This window comes from Schistocerca gregaria, chromosome 8 (genome assembly GCF_023897955.1).
Source record: "Schistocerca gregaria isolate iqSchGreg1 chromosome 8, iqSchGreg1.2, whole genome shotgun sequence".
In the NCBI taxonomy this organism is placed as follows: domain Eukaryota; kingdom Metazoa; phylum Arthropoda; class Insecta; order Orthoptera; family Acrididae; genus Schistocerca; species Schistocerca gregaria.
In genome coordinates, this window is record NC_064927.1 from 156,151,121 (window position 1) to 156,174,779 (window position 23,659).

At 43.7% G+C, this 23,659-nt stretch overlaps 1 protein-coding gene and 1 non-coding gene across 2 annotated transcripts; one reads left to right on the plus strand and one right to left on the minus strand.

Annotated features, from left to right (window-relative positions):
• Positions 1–65: 65 nt before the first annotated feature.
• LOC126285082 (uncharacterized) lies at positions 66–4,536 on the minus strand. The gene is made up of 3 exons (XM_049984406.1): positions 4,407–4,536; positions 2,918–3,235; positions 66–148 (listed from the first exon to the last, which is right to left on the minus strand). Exons 1-3 carry the CDS (start codon positions 4,534–4,536, stop codon positions 66–68), a joined length of 531 nt encoding a protein of 176 aa, XP_049840363.1.
• Positions 4,537–9,767: 5,231 nt separating this feature from the next.
• Trnai-aau (transfer RNA isoleucine (anticodon AAU)) lies at positions 9,768–9,841 on the plus strand. Its single transcript has one exon. It is a non-coding gene; the product is annotated as a tRNA-Ile (tRNA).
• The last annotated feature ends 13,818 nt before the right edge of the window (positions 9,842–23,659 follow it).

The window sequence follows — 23,659 nt, forward strand, 5'->3', positions numbered from 1 at the left end:
GACGTCAGATTAAATTTCTCTCAAGTGACTCAGCACTGGTTCACTATCGCACTCGCCTCCGTCCATCACACGCTCACACCGCTTTCCTTTCCTGACGGCGGACAGTTGAAATTACGTAACTGTCCCTCCTCCTCCTTTTCCGGTAGACCTGTTGCACAATTTTCGTAAAATAATAAAGTATTTACAATAAGTAGCAAGGCTGGCAAGACTAACCACACAATTTCATATCTACCGAAGTCATGTAATTGATAGCAATAACCTTTTTGGGTTATTTAACTGTTGTTTTCTGTTGAATCAAAGATAGTATAGCATTTCGGGCCGGGAGAAAGTTTCAGTATTCCTTACGGATGTGTAACCCGCCTCAAGCATGAAAACCGCTTACAACAGTGGAGGATTTTTGATTCCATTACTCGTCACATGGGATGACGGAATCTCGTTAATGCAGAATTAATTGATATCGGAGCAACGCTGTCTGTTTTTCGATAATACCGCTACGAAACAGCAATTGCACACACAAAATTTGTGTGTGAACATATTTTATGTTTTTAAACAGGAAATTACTTAAAAGGGAATTATTTAATATCATTTCAGTTCTCAAGGTGTAACACCAGGGATGAAATTTGGACGAGCGGCCTAAAGCAAGCTACCGTTCCTTCATGACAGCGAACCTATTTAGAACGACACAACAGAACGATATGAATACGTCTACCTGTCCGATTACACAATTTCAAACCAAGCAAAAATTGAAAGAGCACTGTTGAAAGCATAGCTCTCCTCTAATGTTGATCTGAATTTATGAAATCAGCAATCGACTACCTTCTCATATTTATTTTTTTGCTTATGAACTAACTGCATTTACAGACCTCTTCGCTGCTCTAATAACAAGGAAACATCACCAACTTGAGCTCATATTTGAGAAGAAAAAAGCACGCTAGGGAGACATTATCCCCAGCGATCGATCCTGTGTGAAAATTTTGACCATAATTGTGATAGTACACAGTTACCAACTAAGAGTTCAGTTTTTAAATATGCGCGCCTACCGGTTGTCTGTCACTTGCTCCGCGCCACAGTCAGCCCTTAATGCTCTAGCGCGAAGTAGTGTATAATGGTGTAAGAGGTTGTGAACTACTGCTTCGAGTTGGTACCATGTTTAGTTCATTGCCCCAAAGTGTGCGGTTTGTAACCTGTGCCTGTGCCACAGATCTCTCTCCTTAAACATTTTTGTGTTGCGATGCACGAGTACAGTATAAATGAATGAAATAAAGGAGTGTGTCATGACAGAAGTGGCGTAGCACTATTTGATTATTAACATCGGCGTTGTGCGTTTTTTCTTTGGACTGTAAAAGTCACACCGTTAAACGGACGTACATTTTCAGGAGTTGCACCGTTTTTCAAAGTGTCTGGCTTGATTAAACCGTAAATCAAAAATTAGTAAATCCTTCAGTTGCTTAGGTTTATTCATTTTGATTTTGAGACGTGTATTGCTGGAATATTGTTAAAATACGAATAATACTGTACGTCTGTGTGTGGGAGGTACAAATCTTACGACGTGGCACTCTACTCTTGCCCCTCCTCTCGCATTCGACATTCCGGGAATATGAGGGTTCTGGTAGTCTCTCACGCTGTACAGTGCTGCGGGCTCAGGCATTACGCCCGCCACACACTGCACGCAGTAGAAGCATGGCAGAGCTCAGTGGTGGCGAAGCGCTCGCGAAACACAGAACGCCCAGCAATGTCCACCGAGAGTCTGTCTATGCACTTAGACTTAGATTCCGATTCTGATTCGGAACTCGGGAGTGTTATTTTATTGTAGAGTGCATACAAGAACAGAGAAAAATCTCTATGGAAAAGCAAGTACATGCAAATGCGAACAACACATGGCGAATACGTTTTGTCTACGGAAGTTCTTGATAACGTATTCAGGGAAAGCTTCCGACTGAACAGACGGCAGTTTGAAGAGGTTCAAACATTGATAGAGCAAGACAAGAGGAAAACTATGTCACATGCGGGAGCCCATATCTACAGAAGAAAAATATGCTGTATGTTTAAGATGTTGTTGTTGTGGTCTTCAGTCCTGAGACTGGTTTGATGCAGCTCTCCATGCTACTCTATCCTGTGCAAGCTTCTTCATCTCCTAGTACCTACTGCAACCTACATCCTTCTGAATCTGCTTAGTGTATTCATCTCTTGGTCTCCCTCTACGATTTTTACCCTCTACGCTGCCCTCCAATACTAAATTGGTGATCCCTTAATGCCTCAGAACATGTCCTGCCAACCGATCCCTTCTTCTGGTCAAGCTGTGCCACAAACCTCTCTTCTCCCCAATCCTATTCAATACTTCCTCATTACTTATGTGATCTACCCATCTAATCTTCAGCATTCTTCTGTAGCACCACATTTCGAAAGCTGCTATTCTCTTCTTGTCCAAAGTATTTATCGTCCATGTTTCGCTGCCATACATGGCTACACTCCATAGAAATACTTATGCAATTGAGATAAAGTATTTTTTCTCTCAATATTATTTTCAGAGAAACAATTTCCATCTGTAAATTTGTTAAAATGATGAACATGATAACACTGTTTATAGTAAATGTGGTGCTGAAGCTTCAAACATCGTACCAGGAGAGTCAGATATTGACATGGTAGCCGAACTTTTTTCTGTGCTGCATGATGATATTGAAGAATGATGTTGAGCCACTGGTTTAGTTAAAATGTCCTCCTCCGTTTCAGATAGTAACTGAAACACTTTTTTCTTTACCAACACTTGGTAGGCCTTTGGCATCTCTTTTGTCGATAGGTACATCGACATGAAAAATTGGTGTAAGGCGTCATTTTCTTGATGCAGTGATTTCGCGTAAAATGTCTCTTTTCTTAGCTCTCTCTTCGTGGCTGTTAATAGTTTCAAGAATGATTTTACTGACATCTGCTTTCTTCTTCTTCTTCTTCTTCTTCTTCTTCTTCTTCTTCTTCTTCTTCTTTGACAACGGCGTCCCCAAGTCTTCTTGTGTTTCGTTCCTCTGTGTATCTGTTACGTCATCTCCTCCACCATCATTTGCAACGCTCGTTGTAGCATTTTCCTTTTCCATCATTTTTGTTACTGTACCTCTGTTGGCCATATATGGAACTAAAAATTCCATCTGATTTTGGTTGCTGGTTGCCCACTCTTTTTTCTGTCTACGGAGGGCATATCGATGACAATCACTATGTTTTCTCCAATTTTCTTTCGCTGTTTCCCCTGCAACAAGGAATTCCTGAATTTACTTTTTCACATATTTCCGTATAAAGTGACATAAGAAATGTGAACAGTTATATTTTCGAATAGTTTTGCCCTATTCCCCTAGCAGTTTCAGAAACAATCTGTGATTTCGTGTACATGTACCATAAATGTCAAAACACTTAGTAACTTTCTGTCCACTCTGCTTATGCGACATAACGGATTGTTGTCTTTTTTCATTTTAGATATTTAACGACGAGGAACATGTTTAAAACCATCGCTCTAAGCTGGCGCATGGGTAAAAGGACAGTGTCGAAGATGGTTTATGATGTGTGTGGAGCAATATGGAAGCATCTACAGCCCATTTATCTACCTGAGCCAACAACAGTTACGTGGAAAATAGTGCTTCTGACTTTGAGAGGAAATGGCAGTTTTACAATTGTCTAAAAGCTGTTGATGGGAAACATATCACTTTGCGAAAACCTCAATTATCTGGGTTCTCATTTTTCAATTATAAACTGCATTGTTCTGTTGTATTAATGGTTACTGTCGATGCTCATTACAGATTTACCTAGCAAGAAAAATGTCTGACGGAACTTTAAATATCCCAAGAGATAAATCGCTTCCTGGACAACAAAATAGACCCCTTACGTTTTCGTAGGTGATGAGGCATTTCCATTATTAAAAAACTTAATGTGACGCTACCCTAAATGCAGAGTTACTGGTAATGACAAAAATAAAGTTTATAATTACAGACTGCTTCGTGCTCGTCAAACTGTAAGTGTGCATTTGTGATCTTGAGTTCCCGATTTCGTGTGTTTAAACGGCCTTTTGAGGGTAAACTAGAAACTGTAGACAGAATTGTGACAGCTACATGTGTACTTCATAATTACTTGAGGACTGATAACATTACGTCAAATGATCTCGCCGAGGAGAACGACATGGGTGGGACCTCTGAGTACCAACCAGCTTTTGTCGCCTGCTCCAAGTAGTTGTATAAACACGAGTGAAGCTTTTCTTACGAGAAAAAATTTTTATGAGTGTTTTAATTCACCAGAAGGTTCTGTTCAATGGCAGTATGCAGCTATAAAAAGAGGCCAATACTAAAGAGAAGAACTTATGTCATTAATATTATATGTATATTGTGAAAATGCATACAAAATAAATAAATCAATTAATAAATAATACTTACAATTGCTGTAATGTAATTCCTCTGCAACCTTCTTCCATATTTCGTCCTTCAATTTATTCCGCATGTAGTCTGGATGACTGGTGTCGTACAGCACTAGGTTGTCCTGAACTAACTGAATGAGGTGTTCCATAACTAAAAGACTTCGTACACGAACGAAAATGAGGTACTGTCGCAGACGCACACACTGCTGCGCGAAAGCCACTACTGGCCAAGCGCGGTGCCACAGACAAAAATTCCTCTGTGATGGTGCGAACTGCTAACAGAGACGGGATCTGAGATAACGGGCCACGAGTGGCGGAGCAAAACTGCGCGGCTCGGACCGCAGGCTGCTGCTGCTGCTGCTTCGCACTTGAAATTCCTCTTCTTGAGGATGTAAAGGAGGAGTTTGTTGTAGTTAGACATTTACTCCACTTAGATGGGGTGAGGTTTGCTGGGACGTTTGGGGATAACTGGGACGGTTGTGCGTAATGGATACGTATGATTGCCGGTCGGAGACAGGCGATAGGTCACGTGAATTGACAGGTATGCGTCGGTTAGGGGCCTTTACTTAACTGGCCCTGTCGACGCCTGGGGCTGTCAGTCAGCGACTGACAGAGCGGATATTTGATGGTGATGATGATGGTGATGGGTGTCGGGCGCGGTGAGGAGGGTCTTCTAAGTCCTCCTGCCGTCAGGGTGCCTCTTCTTGTTGTCCTTCTTCTTCTTCTTGTGGAATGTGTCTGCTTGTGACACTTTCGGATGTGTCACATCCTCCCAGTTGGCGTCTTCGGCGGTCCTCGCCCCTTGTTCTTGACTTGCGTTCTCTTCTTCTTGTTCCTGTTGTTCTATTGAGACGAAGAGAGCTTCTCACTGGAAAAGAGTGAGAGGAGGGCGGGCGTTGTAGGACCTGAGAGTATCCAAGTGAATGGACACTACCTTCTGCAGCTGCGTCTTGGAGAGGGGGCAAGGGGCCTCCTCCATAATGACGATTGTCTGAGCGGCTGCGTCTTGTGTTTCCACCCTCGTGGCTTCCTGTATTGCTACGGGTTCCACGGGGGCGGCAGTCTGCGTGTCAGCATCCTTCTTCTGTGCTGGGTGGGGCTGGCTGGCCAATGCATCACGGAGACTGTGCACCAGCAGCCGAGCCTCGGCTAGCTCAGCTTGTAGTGTTGCCCTCTCTTCCGCCATTGCGGCTTGGAGGGCAGCAATTTCTTCATCGGCGGCGGCGCGGACCCTGGCGCACGCCTCGTTGACTGCGTCAGATGGTACAGCCACGTCATCGGCCACCAAGGATCCGCCAAAGGCGGGGGGTGGCGACGACGCAACGACCTCGGCTGTCGCCGCCTTCTTGGTGGTCTTCTGTCTCTGTCTAGCCTTGTCGCAGCGGCTCCAGTTCTTGATGTAGCTGCAGCCGCGAGAGTTCGCGGCATGAGGGCCGCCACAATTGGCGCAGCAGCGTGTGGCGTCTTTCTTGGGGCAGTGGCGCGAATCGTGTGCTTGCGCACAACGAAGGCATGCCACTGCATTAAGGCAGTACTTGGCGACATGGCCAAGTTTTTGGCAGCGATAACACTGCTCCTTCCGCTCTGCCGTCTTCTTGCGTTCCCCGCGTTCTGATGCGCCGAGCACGAGGCCCAGCAATTGCAGCAGGGCAGCAGCTTTGCCTCCAGTTCCGAGTCGTCCGTACATGCTGGGGAGCTAGCGCTAACATGCAGCGATCAGCTCACCTCCGCAGCCTGAGCAGGACAGAGTGCTGACCGAGCTAATCCTCCCCTGCTGCTCGGCTGCGTGCAGTGTGCGGTGCCTCACTGGTAAACGTGCTCCACAAAAGCGGCTCTTTGCCTCTGCTGCGTGCAGTGTGCGCAAGCCCAAGGGCACAGTGGGAGCGACTGAAAGGTAACCGGTCAGCGCGAATTTAAAACCTGCACATGCAGAAGGTCATGACTGCGTACTGTCACAATTATGGACAAAATTTTCTCGCGAGGGGTCGATTGCTGGGGCTGTTGTCTTTAAAGTATGCTTTTATCTTAATAAAATATGAGGGAAGTATGTTATTTTTCCGTTTAAAACGTAGTTCAATCTATTTTCTGACACATCGTACAGAGGTTCACAAAATACGCCTTTGTTTTAAGTTTTTTTGGTTCAAGATTAAAGGCGTAACTTCCTGGCAGATTAAAACTGTGTGCCGGACCGTGATGCGAACCTGTGGCCTTGACGTACAGGTGTGAGAGTGGGTCCTCAGTCGTATTTGGGTAGCTCAGTCGGTAAAGCACATGCCCGCGAAGAGGTCCCGGGTTCGAGTCCTAGTCGCACGGACAGTTTTAATCTGTCCGGTAGTTTCATATCAGGGCACACTCCGCTGCAGAGTGAATAATTCGTTCAACCTTAGAAATATTAGTACTGATGTTACTGAAGATTCTATTAGTTGCAGTATATTTCCTCTTCCAGTCCTCTTCAAAACGCCACTTTCATGTCGCTAACGTCTGTCTACTGCAGTGTCATACAGAATATTTGAAACTTCAAGATTACATTGTGGAGGAAAAGAAATTTCTCTCGAGGAACCAGCATGATTACAGGACCACTACTGCGAAATATATCCCGCATTATTCACACACGACATGCAAATAGGAGATGCATCTCAACAGCTACATTCTGTCTTGTTAGGTATCTGATAAACGTTCTGTACTGTCTACTGATAAAAAGATACACTCATACGTAGTATCATTGGTGGTATACGATCGGCTCGAAGACTGTTTAGCTATTTTACGCTGCAGCACGAATGTGCAACAAAAAGTAAATTTGAACGCGTCCCAAGGACGGCAAATAGAACCACTAATCTTCTCATTATATACAAACGATTTATCGAGTCCAGCACCACAGTCGAAGTGTTCACTGACGATGCTGGTGTTAATGGGAAAATATCGTCGTAAGGAAATGCTGGATGACTTTGGGAGTAATTTCCATTTGGTCTACTGAAAGGCATCTCTTAAGTGTAGATAACTGAAAAATAATGTCTACAACACATAGGAATAAGCCGAATGATATCCGGTCACACGGCCAGACCCGAACATCTGGAGTACGTCACATCGTTTACATATTTATGGGTTACATACAAAAATATGAAATGTAACAGTCAGTACTATGGATGGTAACTGGTAGATTTATGTTTATTGGAAGGGGAAAGTGCAGTACTTCAAAAATATGTTTCCTATTGCCGAACACCTTTGTGGGCATGTTTATTGTTCCGACAAAAGATGATCTCTTTTCGTTCTTAAAAAAAAAAAGAAAAGATTCAAATGGCTCTGAGTACTATGGGACTTAACATCTATGGTCATCAGTCCCGTAGAACTTAGAACTACTTAAACCTAACCTAAGGACAACACACAACACCCAGCCATCACGAGGCAGAGAAAATCCATGACCCCGCCGGGAATCGAACACGTACGCGGGAAGCGAGAACGCTACCGCATGACCGCGAGATGCGGGCTTTTCGTTTTCAATCCAGAGCTTTTTTCGTGTATTTTTTCGCCCAGTGGTTAAGAATAGCTTTTCCTAGTTATTGCCTTCGCAAACTAATATCCTACACGAATGCAATTTGTATCCCAGAAAATACCTCTACAGCAGATGAAATGGACCTTGCATTTTTGGTTTGAGACTACTGACTTCTGACCATCGCTTTGACTGCTGTTATGGAGTGTGATAAACGAGCACTGTCTTATTCACAGCAACTGACCAGCACACAAAATGAAACGTATTGCATTTAAAACGATCGAAACCTTGGATCGAAATTCGATTTTGCATCTGTTACAGAAGCTTCTCAAAAGACGTCAGCTAGGAAAAGGCTTGGATAAGGCAGTAACCCTCATAAATTTATATACGAAATTGAGAACTTAGTCTATCCTTGAAAATTAAAAGTAGTAGTAGTAGTCGTAGTAGTAGTAGATACGCTGTTACGTAACTGCCATGACTGCTGTAGATATTCAGATACTTGTGAACACGTCCTGCATCGTCCTCCAATCGCCAGATTATAGGATCGTCACTGATAACAAGCGCACAATGTAAACAGTGGTCCTGAATTAAAGGCCTTGGAACGTTATCCTGTATTAAACAGGAACAAATATGAGTTACTATTGTTTTTGGGAGTAGTTAATATTACTTATTTATTTATCGCATGAGGAGATGAAAAAATACTAGACAACTATTTACAACAAATACTCACATTTCTACATAGAACACACAATCTCTAGTTCGTAATGGGTTCACAGTCCTAGGCCCAGGTTTGAAATCCAGTCGGACAAATTGTTAAGGCTTCCATTGACCCTTTGAATGCTGTGAGGAAACATTCAAATATTATATGATGTAATGTTTGCTGATTTTTGTTGCAGTCACGTCGAGGAGAGAACTTCCATCCCCATTGGTGCAGCAAAGCTCCGCAACTTCCACTGTCAGTTATGATACGATTCAGTATGCATCAGTGTCTTGGGGGAGATGGAAATCAGCACGTCGTTTCCAGGGAGTTTTACTTAGTTAATGACGCATCAAAGAAGTACGCTCCTGCCTGTAATTGTTCCAGTCATCATGCATGTTGAAATGACTCTTCTCCAAACTGATTACTGTGCTCCGTGATGGTGCCCCAGACCTCAGTCGCTGGGGTTCCCATAATGATTATTCTGAATGAATTGGTAATTCAGTTTATTTTATTTTTATTCTTTTTTATTATTCTTGTCCACACGTTCTGCAACAACTCATCTACTGAATGGTGGGGAAATATTACCAAGAACCGGTAGTGTGTCTGTGGGACGAATACACTCCGTGATGAGGCGAAAGGCCTTATTGAGCAGAGTGTCAATTATTTTAGAGTGCGAAATATTTAGGAAGGTAGAGCGTCAGTACACTGCGATTGCGGATGAAAGAGCTACGGCTGAACATCTGAGAACTGTTGAAATGCCACCCCACGAGGTTCCTGTTTATTTCTGGAGCATATTGTTCATAGTTTTGATTTCAGCTGCCACCTTCCGGAAATGTATTTTGCATGTATTTTGAAGTGCTGCAGTATGCGAGAGTCTGATATCTACATGTGATGTTAGATTCATAAATTTTTGCTTGTTTATTCCGTGAGTGGAAGGTTGATACAACTAGTTTTCGAGTATCTTCAGGTCTGTTGTTAATATTGCAATAAAAGTTGTGTATAGTGTTCGCAACATTCACATTGAAAGTTCTCATCTGTAGTAAATCTTGTGGTTTCTGAGAAGCTTGGTTAGAATGGATAACTATATTGTTCAAGCATCGTTGTGTGACAGGAGAGAAACGTGTTTAAAATGTCATTTCGTCACTAAGAAAGTGGATGCCGCTTAAACATCGTTAGATGACCATAAACGCGCAGGCCCGTTAGCTCAGTTGGTTAGAGCGTCGTGCTAATAACGCGAAGGTCGTGGGTTCGATCCCCCCACGGGCCAATATTTTACCCGTCAACATCAGAACACGTCCATTATTTTAGATACCAGTGTATGTTATTTTCCTACAGGAATCGGCGGAAAACGTTTTGAATTATTCTTCTTTTTCATTTTGTGTAGATTACATAACGCATTACTTCTAACGATTGACAAATGTTTCCTTGGCACTTCATATCGTTAAGTATGAAATAGGAACTTACTTCGTAATATGTACTTCATTCGAAAAAATGAGGCTGTTCTTGCTGTAATATGAATCGCACGCTGGTAATTTGAATGCTATTTGATTACTGACTGACTTGCTGGCACCCTGTCATGTCACTGTACAGTGAGCACTCTGGAGACATCGATCCTTTTTCGTACGGTGTGCCGTATGTTCCAATCTTGGAATGTGCGTATTTTGTCACTCGGGCTATGGCAACATCCACTGCGACGGATAAACGCACTCCTACTACCCAGAAAACTTAGAGACGTACACTTAATCAGTTTCTTGCGCAGATTATCAGTCCTGTAATTTGCCGGGTTGGGCGATCTTCAGTTAAGGCCATCCTCGAAACGACAAACCGTAATGTTTGTCATGAAATAGGTAATCAACAAGCGAAAATCGCTACAGTGTTCCACTCACTCGTTTTACTGTTTATCTGACTTGACATAATCACCATAACCATCCGCAGAAGCAGCACGAAGGCTTAATTCAATTCTGTCCACCCTCGCATCTCTTGTTCCGAAAGTCTCTTCTTCAAATGTCCAACCTTCCTGTTGCGTGGTTGTGTAATTCATCAGTGTGTTATTTCCTGCGGTTTATTTCAAATGGCTCTGAGCACTATGGGACTTAACATCTGTGGTCATCAGTCCCCTAGAACTTAGAACTACTTAAACCTAACTAACCTAAGGACATCACACACATCCATGCCCGAGGCAGGATTCGAACCTGCGACCGTAGCAGTCGCGCGGTTTATTTCTGTACCAGCTTAGCGCCAGCTGCTTTGCTCGCGCAGACTCTATCAGAGATCCTTTTCTTTTTTATTTAATCGAATTTTTATGTTGTTCACAAATTGCAACACCTTCTAAGGTTTTCACGATAATTAAGACCAAATAAGGGCGTTCTTTTCCGAATGTACTTCTGACCAAAAAGCGATTCTGGTAGCTGCTGTCGAAAGTTTTAGTTACTCATGCCTTTTGCGATCTTATGGAGATATTTCCACAGCAACTTTCGCCCCCTAACAAATATTTCTGTATAATTAACCGAGAAATAAAAAAAAAAAACAATTTTCATAAATTTAGCTTTAAAGTTTTTTGATGTAACTGTATATTTTATTAAATATTTTGATCCCCTGTAGTACTCCTTTAGGGGTTGAATTTCCAGAAACACTTAAACACATATTTTTTTCCTAACCAAGAAGTCAAATACCAGTTATTATAGATGTAGCGTTAAAAATATTTTAGGAGTTCTTTAGTAATTATTTATTTTCAAAAAAACTTTCACGGACTATTTTACCCTCTTAGTGACTGAATTTCCAAAAATGCTGAAACACGAATTTCTGCATTTCTGACTGAGAAACCAAATACCAGTTTTCGTAGTTCCAGTATCATTTCAAGAAGACTCATGCCCCATTTTAACCCCCCCCCCCCCCCCCCCCCAGGAGTCGAATTACGGACAATCCATTCCTAAACGTTGCCTAATGCCTACAGTATAAGATTCAAACCCTCTCCAAACTTCAAATTTCTGTCCTTAGCGGTTTGGGCTGAGCAATGATGGACTCATGGAATCAGTCCGACCCTATTTCACTCCCTTAATAGCTGAATTTCCAAAACCAATGGAACACGTACTTTTTCATCTCTAACTGAGAAGCCGAACAACAATTTTTTAATGATTTAGCTTTAAAAAATGATTTCACAATGAACTATTTTCAAAAAATGTTTCATCCCTTAGGAGCTGAACTTACAATTCAGCGACATGTGTATATTCTACTTCTAACAGAGAAGCCAAATACAAATTTTTAAAGGTTTAGTTTCAATAATGCTTGCACAATGAAATATTTCCGTAAAAACTTTCGACCCCCATTTCATCCCCATAGCGGCTGAATTTCCAAAATGAATGAAACAGGTATTTTTTATTTCTGAAAAGCCAAATTTAAAGTTTTGTAGAATGCTTTCATAATAAAATGTTTCCATAAAACATCTCATCCCCTGTTTCACCCCCTTAGGGTTTCAATTTCCAAAAACAATGACACCCGTATTTTTTATATGTAGCCGAGAAGTCAAATACTAATGTTCATAGATGTAACTTTAAAAATACATCAGTAGTTTCTTCATAATGGTATAATTTAAAAAAAAAAAAGCTTTTACCCACATGGGGTCAAACATCAAGAAATGCTGACTCACGTACTACTTCATTTGTGACTGAGAAACCAAATGCCAATTTTTCTAGGTGTATCATCAAAATTACCTTAATAGCGACATATTTCAAAAAACCCTTCATCCCCTATTTCATACCCTTAGGGTTGGAATTTCGAAAAATCTCTTCTTAATGGACGCCTACAGTATAACATCGACACCTTCTCCAAATTTCAAGGTTCTATCGTTAACGTTGTGGGCTGGGCGATGACGAGTCATCCAGTCCGTCAGTTCGTCAAGATACTGCCCTTCATACATGGAGAAGTTTACAACTCGCCACTCAAGGTAAACGCCTGTATCACTTGCCTGATATTTTCATTTCTATTCTTTCCCAATGAAGTGCAACGTCTCTAACCATGCGGTCATTAACTGCCATTACGTTGTAGAATTCTTCCTTTCACATCCACGAAGCAATGTTACCACAGCCTTTACGTTGTAGAATACAAGCAGTTCCCCATAAGCTACTTAAACTCTCCTCTTGGTTCTTCTCAGAGATTACCAAATTTAGCTCGGACGCTTGTGCAGCTTTCGTTTTTATGTGCAGTCACCATAGAGTGTACGCTCTTATTGTGTGAACCTCCCTCAGCAGACACCGTCTTAACGAAACACTGTCCGTTTCAGTGAGGTAGTTTGTGTTTTCCAGTCAAATGGAGCGATTTGCTGGTGGTAATATAACTACATGCATCAAAAAAAAATTGGATCACCTCGGTTCCGAGAGTTCAGGAACCTGTACAGAAAATTGGAAGAGAGATCAACACATACATCATTTCTGCCCTTTTCATTGCCCACGAAAACAACACATTGCATGTAGTACTACCATACAGCGAGACTTTCAGATGTGGTGGTCCAGGTTGCTGCACACACTAGTACCTCTAATACCAAGTAGCACGTTCTCTTGCACTGATGCATGCCTTATTCGTCATGGCATACCATCCATAAGTTCATCAAGGCACTGTTGGTCCAGATTGTCCCACCCCACTTCTCAACACCGATTTGGCGTAGATCCCTCAGAGAGGTTGGTGGGTCACGTAGTCCATAAACAGCCCTTAACAATTTATCCCAGGTATGTTCGATAGGGTTCATGTCTGGAGAACATGCTGGCCACTCTGAAGGAAGTCATTCACGAGATGTGCACGACGCGGGCGCGAATTGTCGTCCACGAAGACTAATGCCTCGCAAATATGCTGCCGATATGGCTGCACTATCGGTCGGAGGATGGCAATCACGTATCGTACAGCCATTACGGCGCCTTCCGTGACCATTAGCGACGTACGTCGGCAGCACATAATGCCACCCCCAAACAGCAGCGAACCTCCACCTTGCTGCATTCGCTGTACAGTGTGTCTAAGGCGTTTAGCCTGACATGTTGCCTCCAAACACGTCTCCAACGAATGTCTGGTTGAAGATACATGCGAAACTCCTCGGTCAAGAGATCGTAACGCTAATCCTGAGCGGTCCATTCGACATGTTGTTGGGCCCATCTGTACCTCGCTGCATGGTGTCGTGGTTGCAAAGATGGACCTCGCCATGGACATCGGGAGTGGAGTTGCACACCATGCAACCTATTGCGCACAGTTTGAGTCGAAACACGACGTCCTGTGGCTGCACGAAAAGCATGGTGGCGTTTCGGTCAGGATTGCTCCGAGCCATAATCCGTAGGTAGCGGTCACTGGGCGGCATGAGCGATGGCATGTCATCGACAGTTTCTGTTTCTCTGTATCTCCCCCATGTCCAAACAACATCGCTTTGGTTCACTTCGAGACCCCTGCACACTTCCCTTGCTGAGAGCCCTTCGTGGCACAAAGTAACAAGGCGAACGCTATCGAACCGCAGTATTGACGTCTATGCATGGTTGAACTGCTGTGTACCTACTTCCTGGTGGAATGACTGGAACTGATCGGCTATCGGACCCCCTCCGTCTAATAGGCGCTGCCCATGCATGGTTGTTTACGTCTTTGGGGGAGTTTAGTGACTTCTCTGAACAGTCAAAGGGACTGTGTCTGTGATACAATACCCACAGTCAACGCCTATCCTTAGGAGTTGTGGGATCCGGGACAGAGAGAGGGATTATGGATAGGCGGCGCCACGTGGGAATGTGGGTCGGGCGCGAGGCGTGCCGAGGTAGCTCGCGCAACTGCGGTAAACACTGAGTCCTGGTGGCGCACTTGTTAATGCTACTGCATAGAATGTAGGAGATTTTGGGTTCAAATGTCTGCCACACACATTCACTCGCCGTCGCCGTCTCCGCATTAAGTCTGGATGCAGCTGATATCAATGGTTCCTTCCCTTTCCTTTCTTTCCCTTACACCTTCAAATTACGTACTTTCCAGAGGACGACGGTTCAAAATCCGCGTCCGGCCATCCCGATTTAGGTTTTCCGTGATTTCGCTAAATCGCTCCAGGCAAATTCCGGGGTGTTTCCTTTGAAAGAGCACGGCCGATTCCCTTCCTCATACTTGACACAATCCTAGCTTTAGTCCGTCTCTAATGACCTCGATGTTGACGGGAAGTTAAACCTAAACTTCCTTCCTTCAGTTTGCATACAGGCATGGTCTTCCACGCCAGGCAGGCCTCCACAGAAGATCCAGACAAAGTCTTCCGCAACGTCGTATCTCGTTACTCTTTCCGCAGTCTTTTGGGTGGCAGCAGGTACTATCCCCTCATATGGCAGCGGAAGATCCTTGGCAACCAGGACAATGGTGATGCCCTTACTATGGAATGTTGGATAGCTTTCTGCACTCAAGATGAAGGTAAGCTATCTAATGGGTAAGGCTCTGAAATGTAACCTTGGCATGTTTCCAGACATTAGGTAGCCCTCTTACAAGGACATTCGAGTGCCTTCGACCGATAACATGGGCGCTCACGCTCACGGAGGCGCGCGCGCCCACACACACAGACAAATCAAACACAGAAACCAAAAGGATAAATAACCGGATAGATCCTACATGGAATGGGACATAGAAAACTATTAGAGTGAATAACCACAACAAAAAAACTCCTGATGTTGCAGGAAAACTTTCATATATAAAGAGCCCTTGCAATGAGGAATAAAGTAACTAATGACCAAATCAATATAAGCAGTAACTCACTGTTCATGTTAGCCACTGAATCAATAACGAACAGAAATGTTAAACATAAGCAGAATAAATAATTAATGAATCTTCCTCCTCTCCCTCCCTCCATTTCTCTGTTATCACATACACACGCACACAATCACAAACTATAGCACAAACAAAAGACGAAAGATATGCACACAGCGATAGTTGGAAACACTACATACTGTAAACAAACACATTTTGAACACACAATATAAAGTGCAAGTGAAGTGTTTTAACAAATGTACGTGAAGAACGCCGGAAATTCGCTTTCTGGAATATGGGGACCGAATGATCGAATCTCCAGGACACCGCAGATGGACTAGCAACATTGGCTATCGTAAGTAAAACCAAAGGATAATTTAACCTTAGGAAACGTAGTCTACAAAAGTTGTTTCTAATGTGAAAAACAAGAGGAAACATAAGAAAACGTAACATAACTACATATTTGTAAGTACTGCATAAAGCACTTATTATATAAAAACAAACGTTTATCACAGAACTCTGAAGATGCTTCGTAAATAAAAGGAGCGAAACTTGTATAACAACAGCAACCTGTCTTTCATTTAGTTGCATAGACGGAACGTACCTCCATGAATTTTGGAGCAGCTAAGCAACGACGGAAAAGAGACGAGAAATTTAAATGGTGAACCTACTGGCAGGTAAGTGCGCTAGACGTACATTGTTTCCACATCGTAACTGTCACAAGATAACGCGGGCCTCGCCAGATCAGGGTGCTGTGAATCAAATAGACCACGTAGCCACAAGCCGTGCATTTCGATGCTCTCTGCTAAATGTAAGAAACAAGAGGAGCCAACGTTGGAAGTTAACACCGCCCAGTCTTTGCGTAGTTCAGATTGAAGATGGAACAAAGTTCAGTCACATGGGAAACTAAATAGTTCTGCGGAGGTTGAAAGAGCAAGAGATGAAAGAAAGGTTAGCCTGTAAGTTTTCCTCGTATCTATTTGATTATGTAGTTTTCAATTCGTTCGAGCAATCAATCATTCATCATATGAAACACAGTCATAACTCAGTCACTCAAAATGATTCAGAAATTTTACTTGTTAGAATGAAATTAGGCGATGATTCTTCTTCTCTGGAGGCTCGTGCTTTGTGGCAGTCTGCTAATCTGTACAAATAAAATGCCTCGTAATTTTGAGAGTGTTGTGTAATCGGTCGGGAAAACTCAGATCAAGCGGATATTTGGCTTTGATGAAGTTTAACCTTCCGAAGAAGTGATGGACCTCTTGGATTATTACATCCAGGTTCGTATCCAGTCCTTCGGAAGTTCCCTTCTGATTAACAACTACGCAATATATCGATGAATATCATTAATTCTCAAATGTCAAATACACACCTTTTGCATGAAGGAGCAATATAAACTCCAGGAAATGGAAAAAAGAACACATTGACACCGGTGTGTCAGACCCACCATACTTGCTCCGGACACTGCGAGAGGACTGTACAAGCAATGATCACACGCACGGCACAGCGGACACACCAGGAACCGCGGTGTTGGCCGTCGAATGGCACTAGCTGCGCAGCATTTGTGCACCGCCGCCGTCAGTGTCAGCCAGTTTGCCGTGGCATACGGAGCTCCATCTCAGTCTTTAACACTGGTAGCATGCCGCGACAGCGTGGACGTGAACCGTATGTGCAGTTGACGGACTTTGAGCGAGGGCGTATAGTGGGCATGCGGGAGGCCGGGTGGACGTACCGCCGAATTGCTCAACACGTGGGGCGTGAGGTCTCCACAGTACATCGATGTTGTCGCCAGTGGTCGGCGGAAGGTGCACGTGCCCGTCGACCTGGGACCGGACCGCAGCGACGGACGGATGCACGCCAAGACCGTAGGATCCTATGCAGTGCCGTAGGGGACGGCACCGCCACTTCCCAGCAAATTAGGGACACTGTTGCTCCTGGGGTATCGGCGAGGACCATTTGCAACCGTCTCCATGAAGCTGGGCTACGGTCCCGCACACCGTTAGGCCGTCTTCCGCTCACGCCCCAACATCGTGCAGCCCGCCTCCAGTGGTGTCGCGACAGGCGTGAATGGAGGGACGAATGGAGACGTGTCGTCTTCAGCGATGAGAGTCGCTTCTGCCTTGGTCGTATCCGTGTTTGGCGCCGTGCAGGTGAGCGCCACAATCGGGACTGCATACGACCGAGGCACACAGGGCCAACACCCGGCATCATGGTGTGGGGAGCGATCTCCTACACTGGCCGTACACCTCTGGTGATCGTCGAGGGGACACTGAATAGTGCACGGTACATCCAAACCGTTATCTAACCCATCGTTCTACCATTCCTAGACCGGCAAGGGAACTTGTTGTTGCAACAGGACAATGCACGTTCGCATGTATCCCGTGCGTCTTTTAATCGTACAATTTCGTCTCAGTTACCTTTAGTCATAAATCTCAATATTCAGATTACAATTCTCCAAACCAAGCTCAGGCTAATCGGCACGAAGACAATCTCGGAAGCTTTTTTTTCTAACAACCACCAGAGAGAGTACTACAAAGAATAATTATGCGCTCATGGCATAGCTATTGTATGAAACTACTTTGCGCATGGATTCTGTGAGTATGAAGATAGAAAATTAGTAAATGTCATTCAAGGGTAGAATTGTATCAGAATAATTCAGCGAATATAAAGAGATATTACAAGCCCTTGAACTACAAAACAGATTTCAGGTCCCACATGAAAAGGCTTTATGCAGGAAGGAACTGAAGAAGCTTTGCAAAAAATAATAGACATTTATCTAGGTGTTGGGGAGAACATCTTATGATTCAAGGAACGTCAAAGGAAAGAATGAATCTCCGATACCACGTAGAATGAAATTTACCACAGGAAATAACTGAAACAAAAGCTAAATCTTTGTAAGACAAGAGCACAGAAGATCGAAGGGCATAAAGTTTACACCGAAACAAAAAACCAAGACAAGGAGACGTAAAAGGAAATTTGTGGATGATCAGGCACAGTTTTCAGAATAGGTAGCAGGGCAAGATAATAAAGAGGAACCGTACTGTATTACCAGAGGGCTGTCGATGAAGAATTTTAGAAGTGAAGCGCCATTAAGAGCAAGGATGGGCTGATGATTACGACACAACAGGCACAGATGTGAGGAGCATTTCAAGGTGTTGTTAAATCGTGATAGCAATTAAGAGGTACAGCTGAGAGATACTCCTGAGGAAATCGGAGCAGATCAAGATATAAATCTGTAGTGTCTCTCAACGGATGAATTTAGGGTTGCTTTGAGAATCCTAAAAAGGCAAACGCTCCATTCCTAGACATAATACAGAGTGGCAATTATTGAACTGTATGAAAAAAAACGTAAATTAGGTACTAACTACGGCGTGTACACACTTTATTCAACATGTCAACGTCACTACAGATATTCGGATATACATTATATATTTTCGATATTCCTGCCGTCATTGGTGATGAGGTGGCGCACACGAGCAGCGAAATTCCGCTTGACCCACTGAAGAATCGGAACATCGAGACTGTCGATGAATTCGTGAATGGCTGTTTTCAGCTCAGCAATGGTTTTGGGGTTATTGCTGTACACCTTGTCTTTAGTATAACCGCATAAAAAGGAGTCGCAAGTATTCAGATCCGGCGAATATGGCAGCCAATCGAGGCCCATGCCAGTGGCCTCTGGGTACCCCAGAGCCATAATGCGGTCCCCAAAGTGCTCCTCCAGGACATAAAACACTCTCCTGCTTCGATGAGGTTGAACCACGTCTTGTCGAAATCGGGGTCACATCGGATAATAGGGATAAAATCATCTCCAGAGACCTTTACGTGCCGTTGGGTAGTCACCGTACCATCAAGGAATATCGCACCAATTATTCCCTGGCTGGACACTGCTCACCACACAATCACATGTTGAGGATGAAGAGACTTCTCAGTCGCGAAGAACGGATTCTTAGTCCCCCAAATGCGCCAATTTTTCTTACTGACGAACCCATCCGAATGAAAGTGGGTTTCGTCGCTAAGGCGCTTGCGCATGAGCATACCAATTGCCATCATGGCCCGCGGCCAACCGCACAGTTTGAACGTCAAACGCAAACCGATTAGAAGTTATGACGATTTTATCTCACGTAGTTCAATAATTGTCACCCTGTAGCACCACGGTTCTTTAAAGCTCATTTAGGAATTACTGTTACAACGTTCCACCTAGCCGGCCGCTGTGGCCGAGCGGTTCTAGGCGCTTCAGTCCGGAATCTACCTGCTGCTACGGTCGCAGGTTCGAATCCTGCCTCGGGCATGGATGTGTGTGGAGTTCTTAGGTTAGTGAGGTTTAAATAGTTCTAAGTCTAGGGGACTGAAGATCTCAGATGTTAAGTCCCATAGTGCTTACATCCATTTGAACCATTTCGTTCCACCTATTGTTGAAGCAAATTTGGCTCGGTCAGAAATCCTGAAATGAGTGAAAAAATGGTTTGTTCTTAAAGCTAACAAAAAAGAGAAATTTGTCGGCTTATAACAGCTGGCGTGTTGTGGCACTGTTGTCGGTGGCTAGTGATGTTCGTACCCGAAGTAAATTGGAACAATGATTCGCTTGAAAATGTAGTGCATAGAATACATGTCAGCATCGGGCCAATGCATTTGCGTTGATCGTACTTTATTCTTCGTGTGGAATCGTCCAAAGATAGCGGTTGGCACACCAAAATCGGCTACTTGAATCGATACCACAGACATTAGCGAGGGCTCGCCGCAATCCGCAACAACATATGGGAGGCGCTCCTGAAGACCACGCCTCCGCCTGTCAACACAGCAGAGCCCTCACACTGTAGTAAGGTACCGAGCTAAGAGAGCTCTGCCCAGTTTGTGACCCCTGCTTCAGCAGTCCATAGTGTTAGTCGAATTCTCAGTAGAGCATGTAGCTGTGTTAATGCTGAACGTTCGAGAGAACAGTTTGCCACTGTATGTAGCAAGTGGTGCCTTCATAGTCAATGACAGACGTAAATATTCTACGCTCTCCTGCGGCAAATAACTATCTCAAGTTATGTAAAAGTTCTTTTTCATTCAAGTTATAGGGTGAACTAATATTTCGTCTCTGTTGTAAAAAATGAACAAAACTCCAGAGCTCTCGAAGAACCGACATCTTAGAGCAACGTAAAGAATATCAGGCAACCATATATCTGGCATTCATGACTTTGAAAAGACCTTCGATTCTGTGTAATATCGAGTGAAGTGTTACAAAATTATTGTATTCCATACAAAATCATCGAAGGTATGTATGATTGCTACAAACATTGTGTGTTGCACATGGGAAAATTCACAGAGCCCATACGGATAACAACCGGAATCCGGCTACCAACACATCTCATACTCGTTCTTGAGTCAGTTACAAGAAGAGTCACAGCGGGCAGGGCACGAGAAATTCAATGGAAGATCCACGAACGTCTGGAAGGGCTGGATTTCGCAGAGAACATAATCTTATGAACTCAAAAGCTGACAGTCATGAAAGCGAAATTAAAATCACTGAAAAAAAGAAGCAGTGTGGTGCTGTCACGATAAATATAGGTAAAACAAAGGAAACGCGCGTAAATTCTGGGAACATGGAAAAGCCTTCGGTTGTAGTGGAGCAGTAAATGGAGCGGGTCAATTCTTTCTCGTACCTGGGTGGTGTGGCGACAGAAGATGGCAGAATTGGAAAGATGTGAAGAGGCGGATAAAAAAGGCAATACTTCCTTCATACAACTGTATGCAATGCACTGGAACAGGAACCTGACGGGCAAAACAAAAATTCGCATTTTCAATATAAATGTGAAGGGTGTCCCTCTGGACGTGAATGATGACATAAAGTGGGCAGGAATGTAACATCACAGTTGTAAAGCTTCATCGAGAGGTATCACATGAAACTTGGAGTCCAGAAAAAATAATTAATGACGAGAATTGGAGGAATACGAACAATATTTGTGTAGGAGACGAAATACGTTAAAGTGAAGACAGAAGGGATGCACATATACCAAGCCTTACAGCAATCGCGAAGACACTGGAATGGAATACCCGGGGAAGAAGGAATAGAGGCCTACCCTGGGGTGGATGGAACATGATGGTGGAGGGAGAAAGAAGGGGAGTTGGCAAGAACTAGTCGGAACTGAAGGAAAGGACAGGTGGATGGTAATTTCTCTTACATGCCATATGCTCCGAAAGGGACCACACGGATTAAGTCACAGCACAGTGCTTGTCTGAATAAGTGTAGACCACAGTTTTATTATGTTTCCGATCGTGGATTCCGCAAGTTTAGACCATTTTCAGATCTACAAATGAATATTAAAAGTTAAAATTAGCTACATTTACAAGATACTAAGTGAGGGAGAAAGAGATGTGAATATTACTTAGATTCTATAAATGAAATGCAAGGAGTGTTGTTCAACATATAAGTGGGTCATTCAGTGAAACTGCATTAAAATGCATATGCAATAATTATTGAAATTTTATCAAATTCATTAAATATTCACTCACAAATTATTCAAATAATGATAAACAAAAATAAAAAATTGGGTCTCCCGATACTGTAGAAAGTATCAAAAAATACGACAAATAAAATTGAATTAACACCAAGAGCTCACAACAAGTGAATTATACAAGGTGCCTGCCCTGGTATTTGCCTTTTAACATTAGCATTGTATGACTTCATTTTAATTTAACATACAAATAAATTACACGAGATGGGTTGGCCTGGTGTAATAAATGAGGAAGGAATAAAAAGAACCAATTGAACATATGACTCTCTTAGCGGGCAAACGTTGAATACTGTGGTTCAAATGGCTCTGAGCACTATGGGACTTAACATCTGTGGTCATCAGTGCCCTAGAACTTAGAACTACTTTAACCTAACCTAAGGACATCACACACATCCAAGCCCGAGGCAGGATTCGAACCTGCGACCGTAGCGGTCACGCGGTTCCAGACTGAAGCGTCTAGAACCGCACGGTCACACCGGCCGGCTAGTGAATACTGTGCCTTGCGTCTTTATGAGCATCTAACACACTGCAAGGAAATTGAAGAAAGCGAAAGAAGAATGCGCAGCTAGGAAAGCGGGCGTTTTCTGTATTACCATGTTCATAGCGTGGTCGGCGTGGCGGTCGAGTCGGCTGATTGCGTGGAGCTGCATCAAGACTCTGCCGACGACGTAGTTGATAGCGTCTAACATGCCATACGCTAAAAATTGTGACCGAAACCTGCTACTGGAAGTTATCATTACTGGACGACGGTATGCGTTCATCTGCGAGTGCAAACCTACGTGAAACTGCATTAAGCAAAGCTCAAAACTGTTCTAACAGTACTACCGTCATCGGACATGTACTAAATCAAAATGTGATCCTGAGTTAGGCTCTTGATAACGCGCACAGTGAGTGAAGCTCACCTACTTGGATCTAACAAACTTTGCTCTCTACGCTGTTTGCAACGAATGCAAAGTGCATCGTCTCATGACAAGCGATAAGAGAATCCTTGCGAATTATCGGAAGCAGTCAAGGGTCAACTCCTGCCTCCTCAAATGCATTATTCAGAATCCAAATACTAGTGCGCTCCTTGCACCTGGAGAGAGAGAGAGAGAGAGAGAGAGAGAGAGAGAGAGAGAGAGAGAGAGAGAGAGAGCCTCTTCCCTCCAGCGTTTTCTCTCAGCCTTTCTGCAAATTACGTAGTTCGTACTATTTTTCAAAGCCTGCGTTAGATTCTTGCCCGTGAAGAAGTCCCTTTCAAAATTTCCTCCCTCCTTGAGGTCGCATTCCGCGAGGAACAGAGAGTCATACTCTGTGTGAGACAGAGTATAATAAACCAAGGCTTCTCCCTTTGAGTATTTCCGCTACGTTCCCAGGTGTTCTGCTCGCGGGAAACGGCCAAAATTCCCCGGGCCATTAGAGAGTCTTAGACACCCAAGTCGTGCTGTTGCTATTCAACTCGCCGCTCTGTCTATGTTACCTAGAATCGTGACAAAGCTGTTTTTCGCTCTAAGTTTATAGTTTCCGCTGCCTCGGGAACACGTGCAAATGTCCACGGCTTCCCTTGGCAGCGTGTTGATGTATGCAGCATCACAGACAAAGCCCCTCTGTGAAGCGTGCCGACACAGGCGCGCGACCGCCGCTCGCCCGTGGGCACTACCTGTGTCCACCTGGTCGCCGGGTTTCCCAGCTAGGAACGCATCAGAAGAATTCCTTTCATGCACAAAGTGTACCAAGTTTGCAAAGAGAAGAATCATAGCCCTTTACTGATGCTTAATGCCACAATAATTCACCTCCATCACACTTCATATATTGCTATAAACTAATGACTGATTTAAAAAAAAATTATCTCCTTTAATTGTTGTTGTTGT

What these genes read in the sequence shown, in the direction of transcription:
- LOC126285082 (XM_049984406.1), bottom strand. Translation starts at nt 4,536, where the DNA reads ATGGAACACCTCATTCAGTTAGTTCAGGACAACCTAGTGCTGTACGAC. An exon ending in GGAATTACATTACAGCAATT is followed by an intron (nt 3,236 to 4,406) that starts GTAAGTATTATT and finishes TCCTTGTTGCAG; the next exon opens with GGGAAACAGCGAAAGAAAAT. An exon ending in GAAGAAGAAAGCAGATGTCA is followed by an intron (nt 149 to 2,917) that starts GTAAAATCATTC and finishes ATTGTGCAACAG; the next exon opens with GTCTACCGGAAAAGGAGGAG.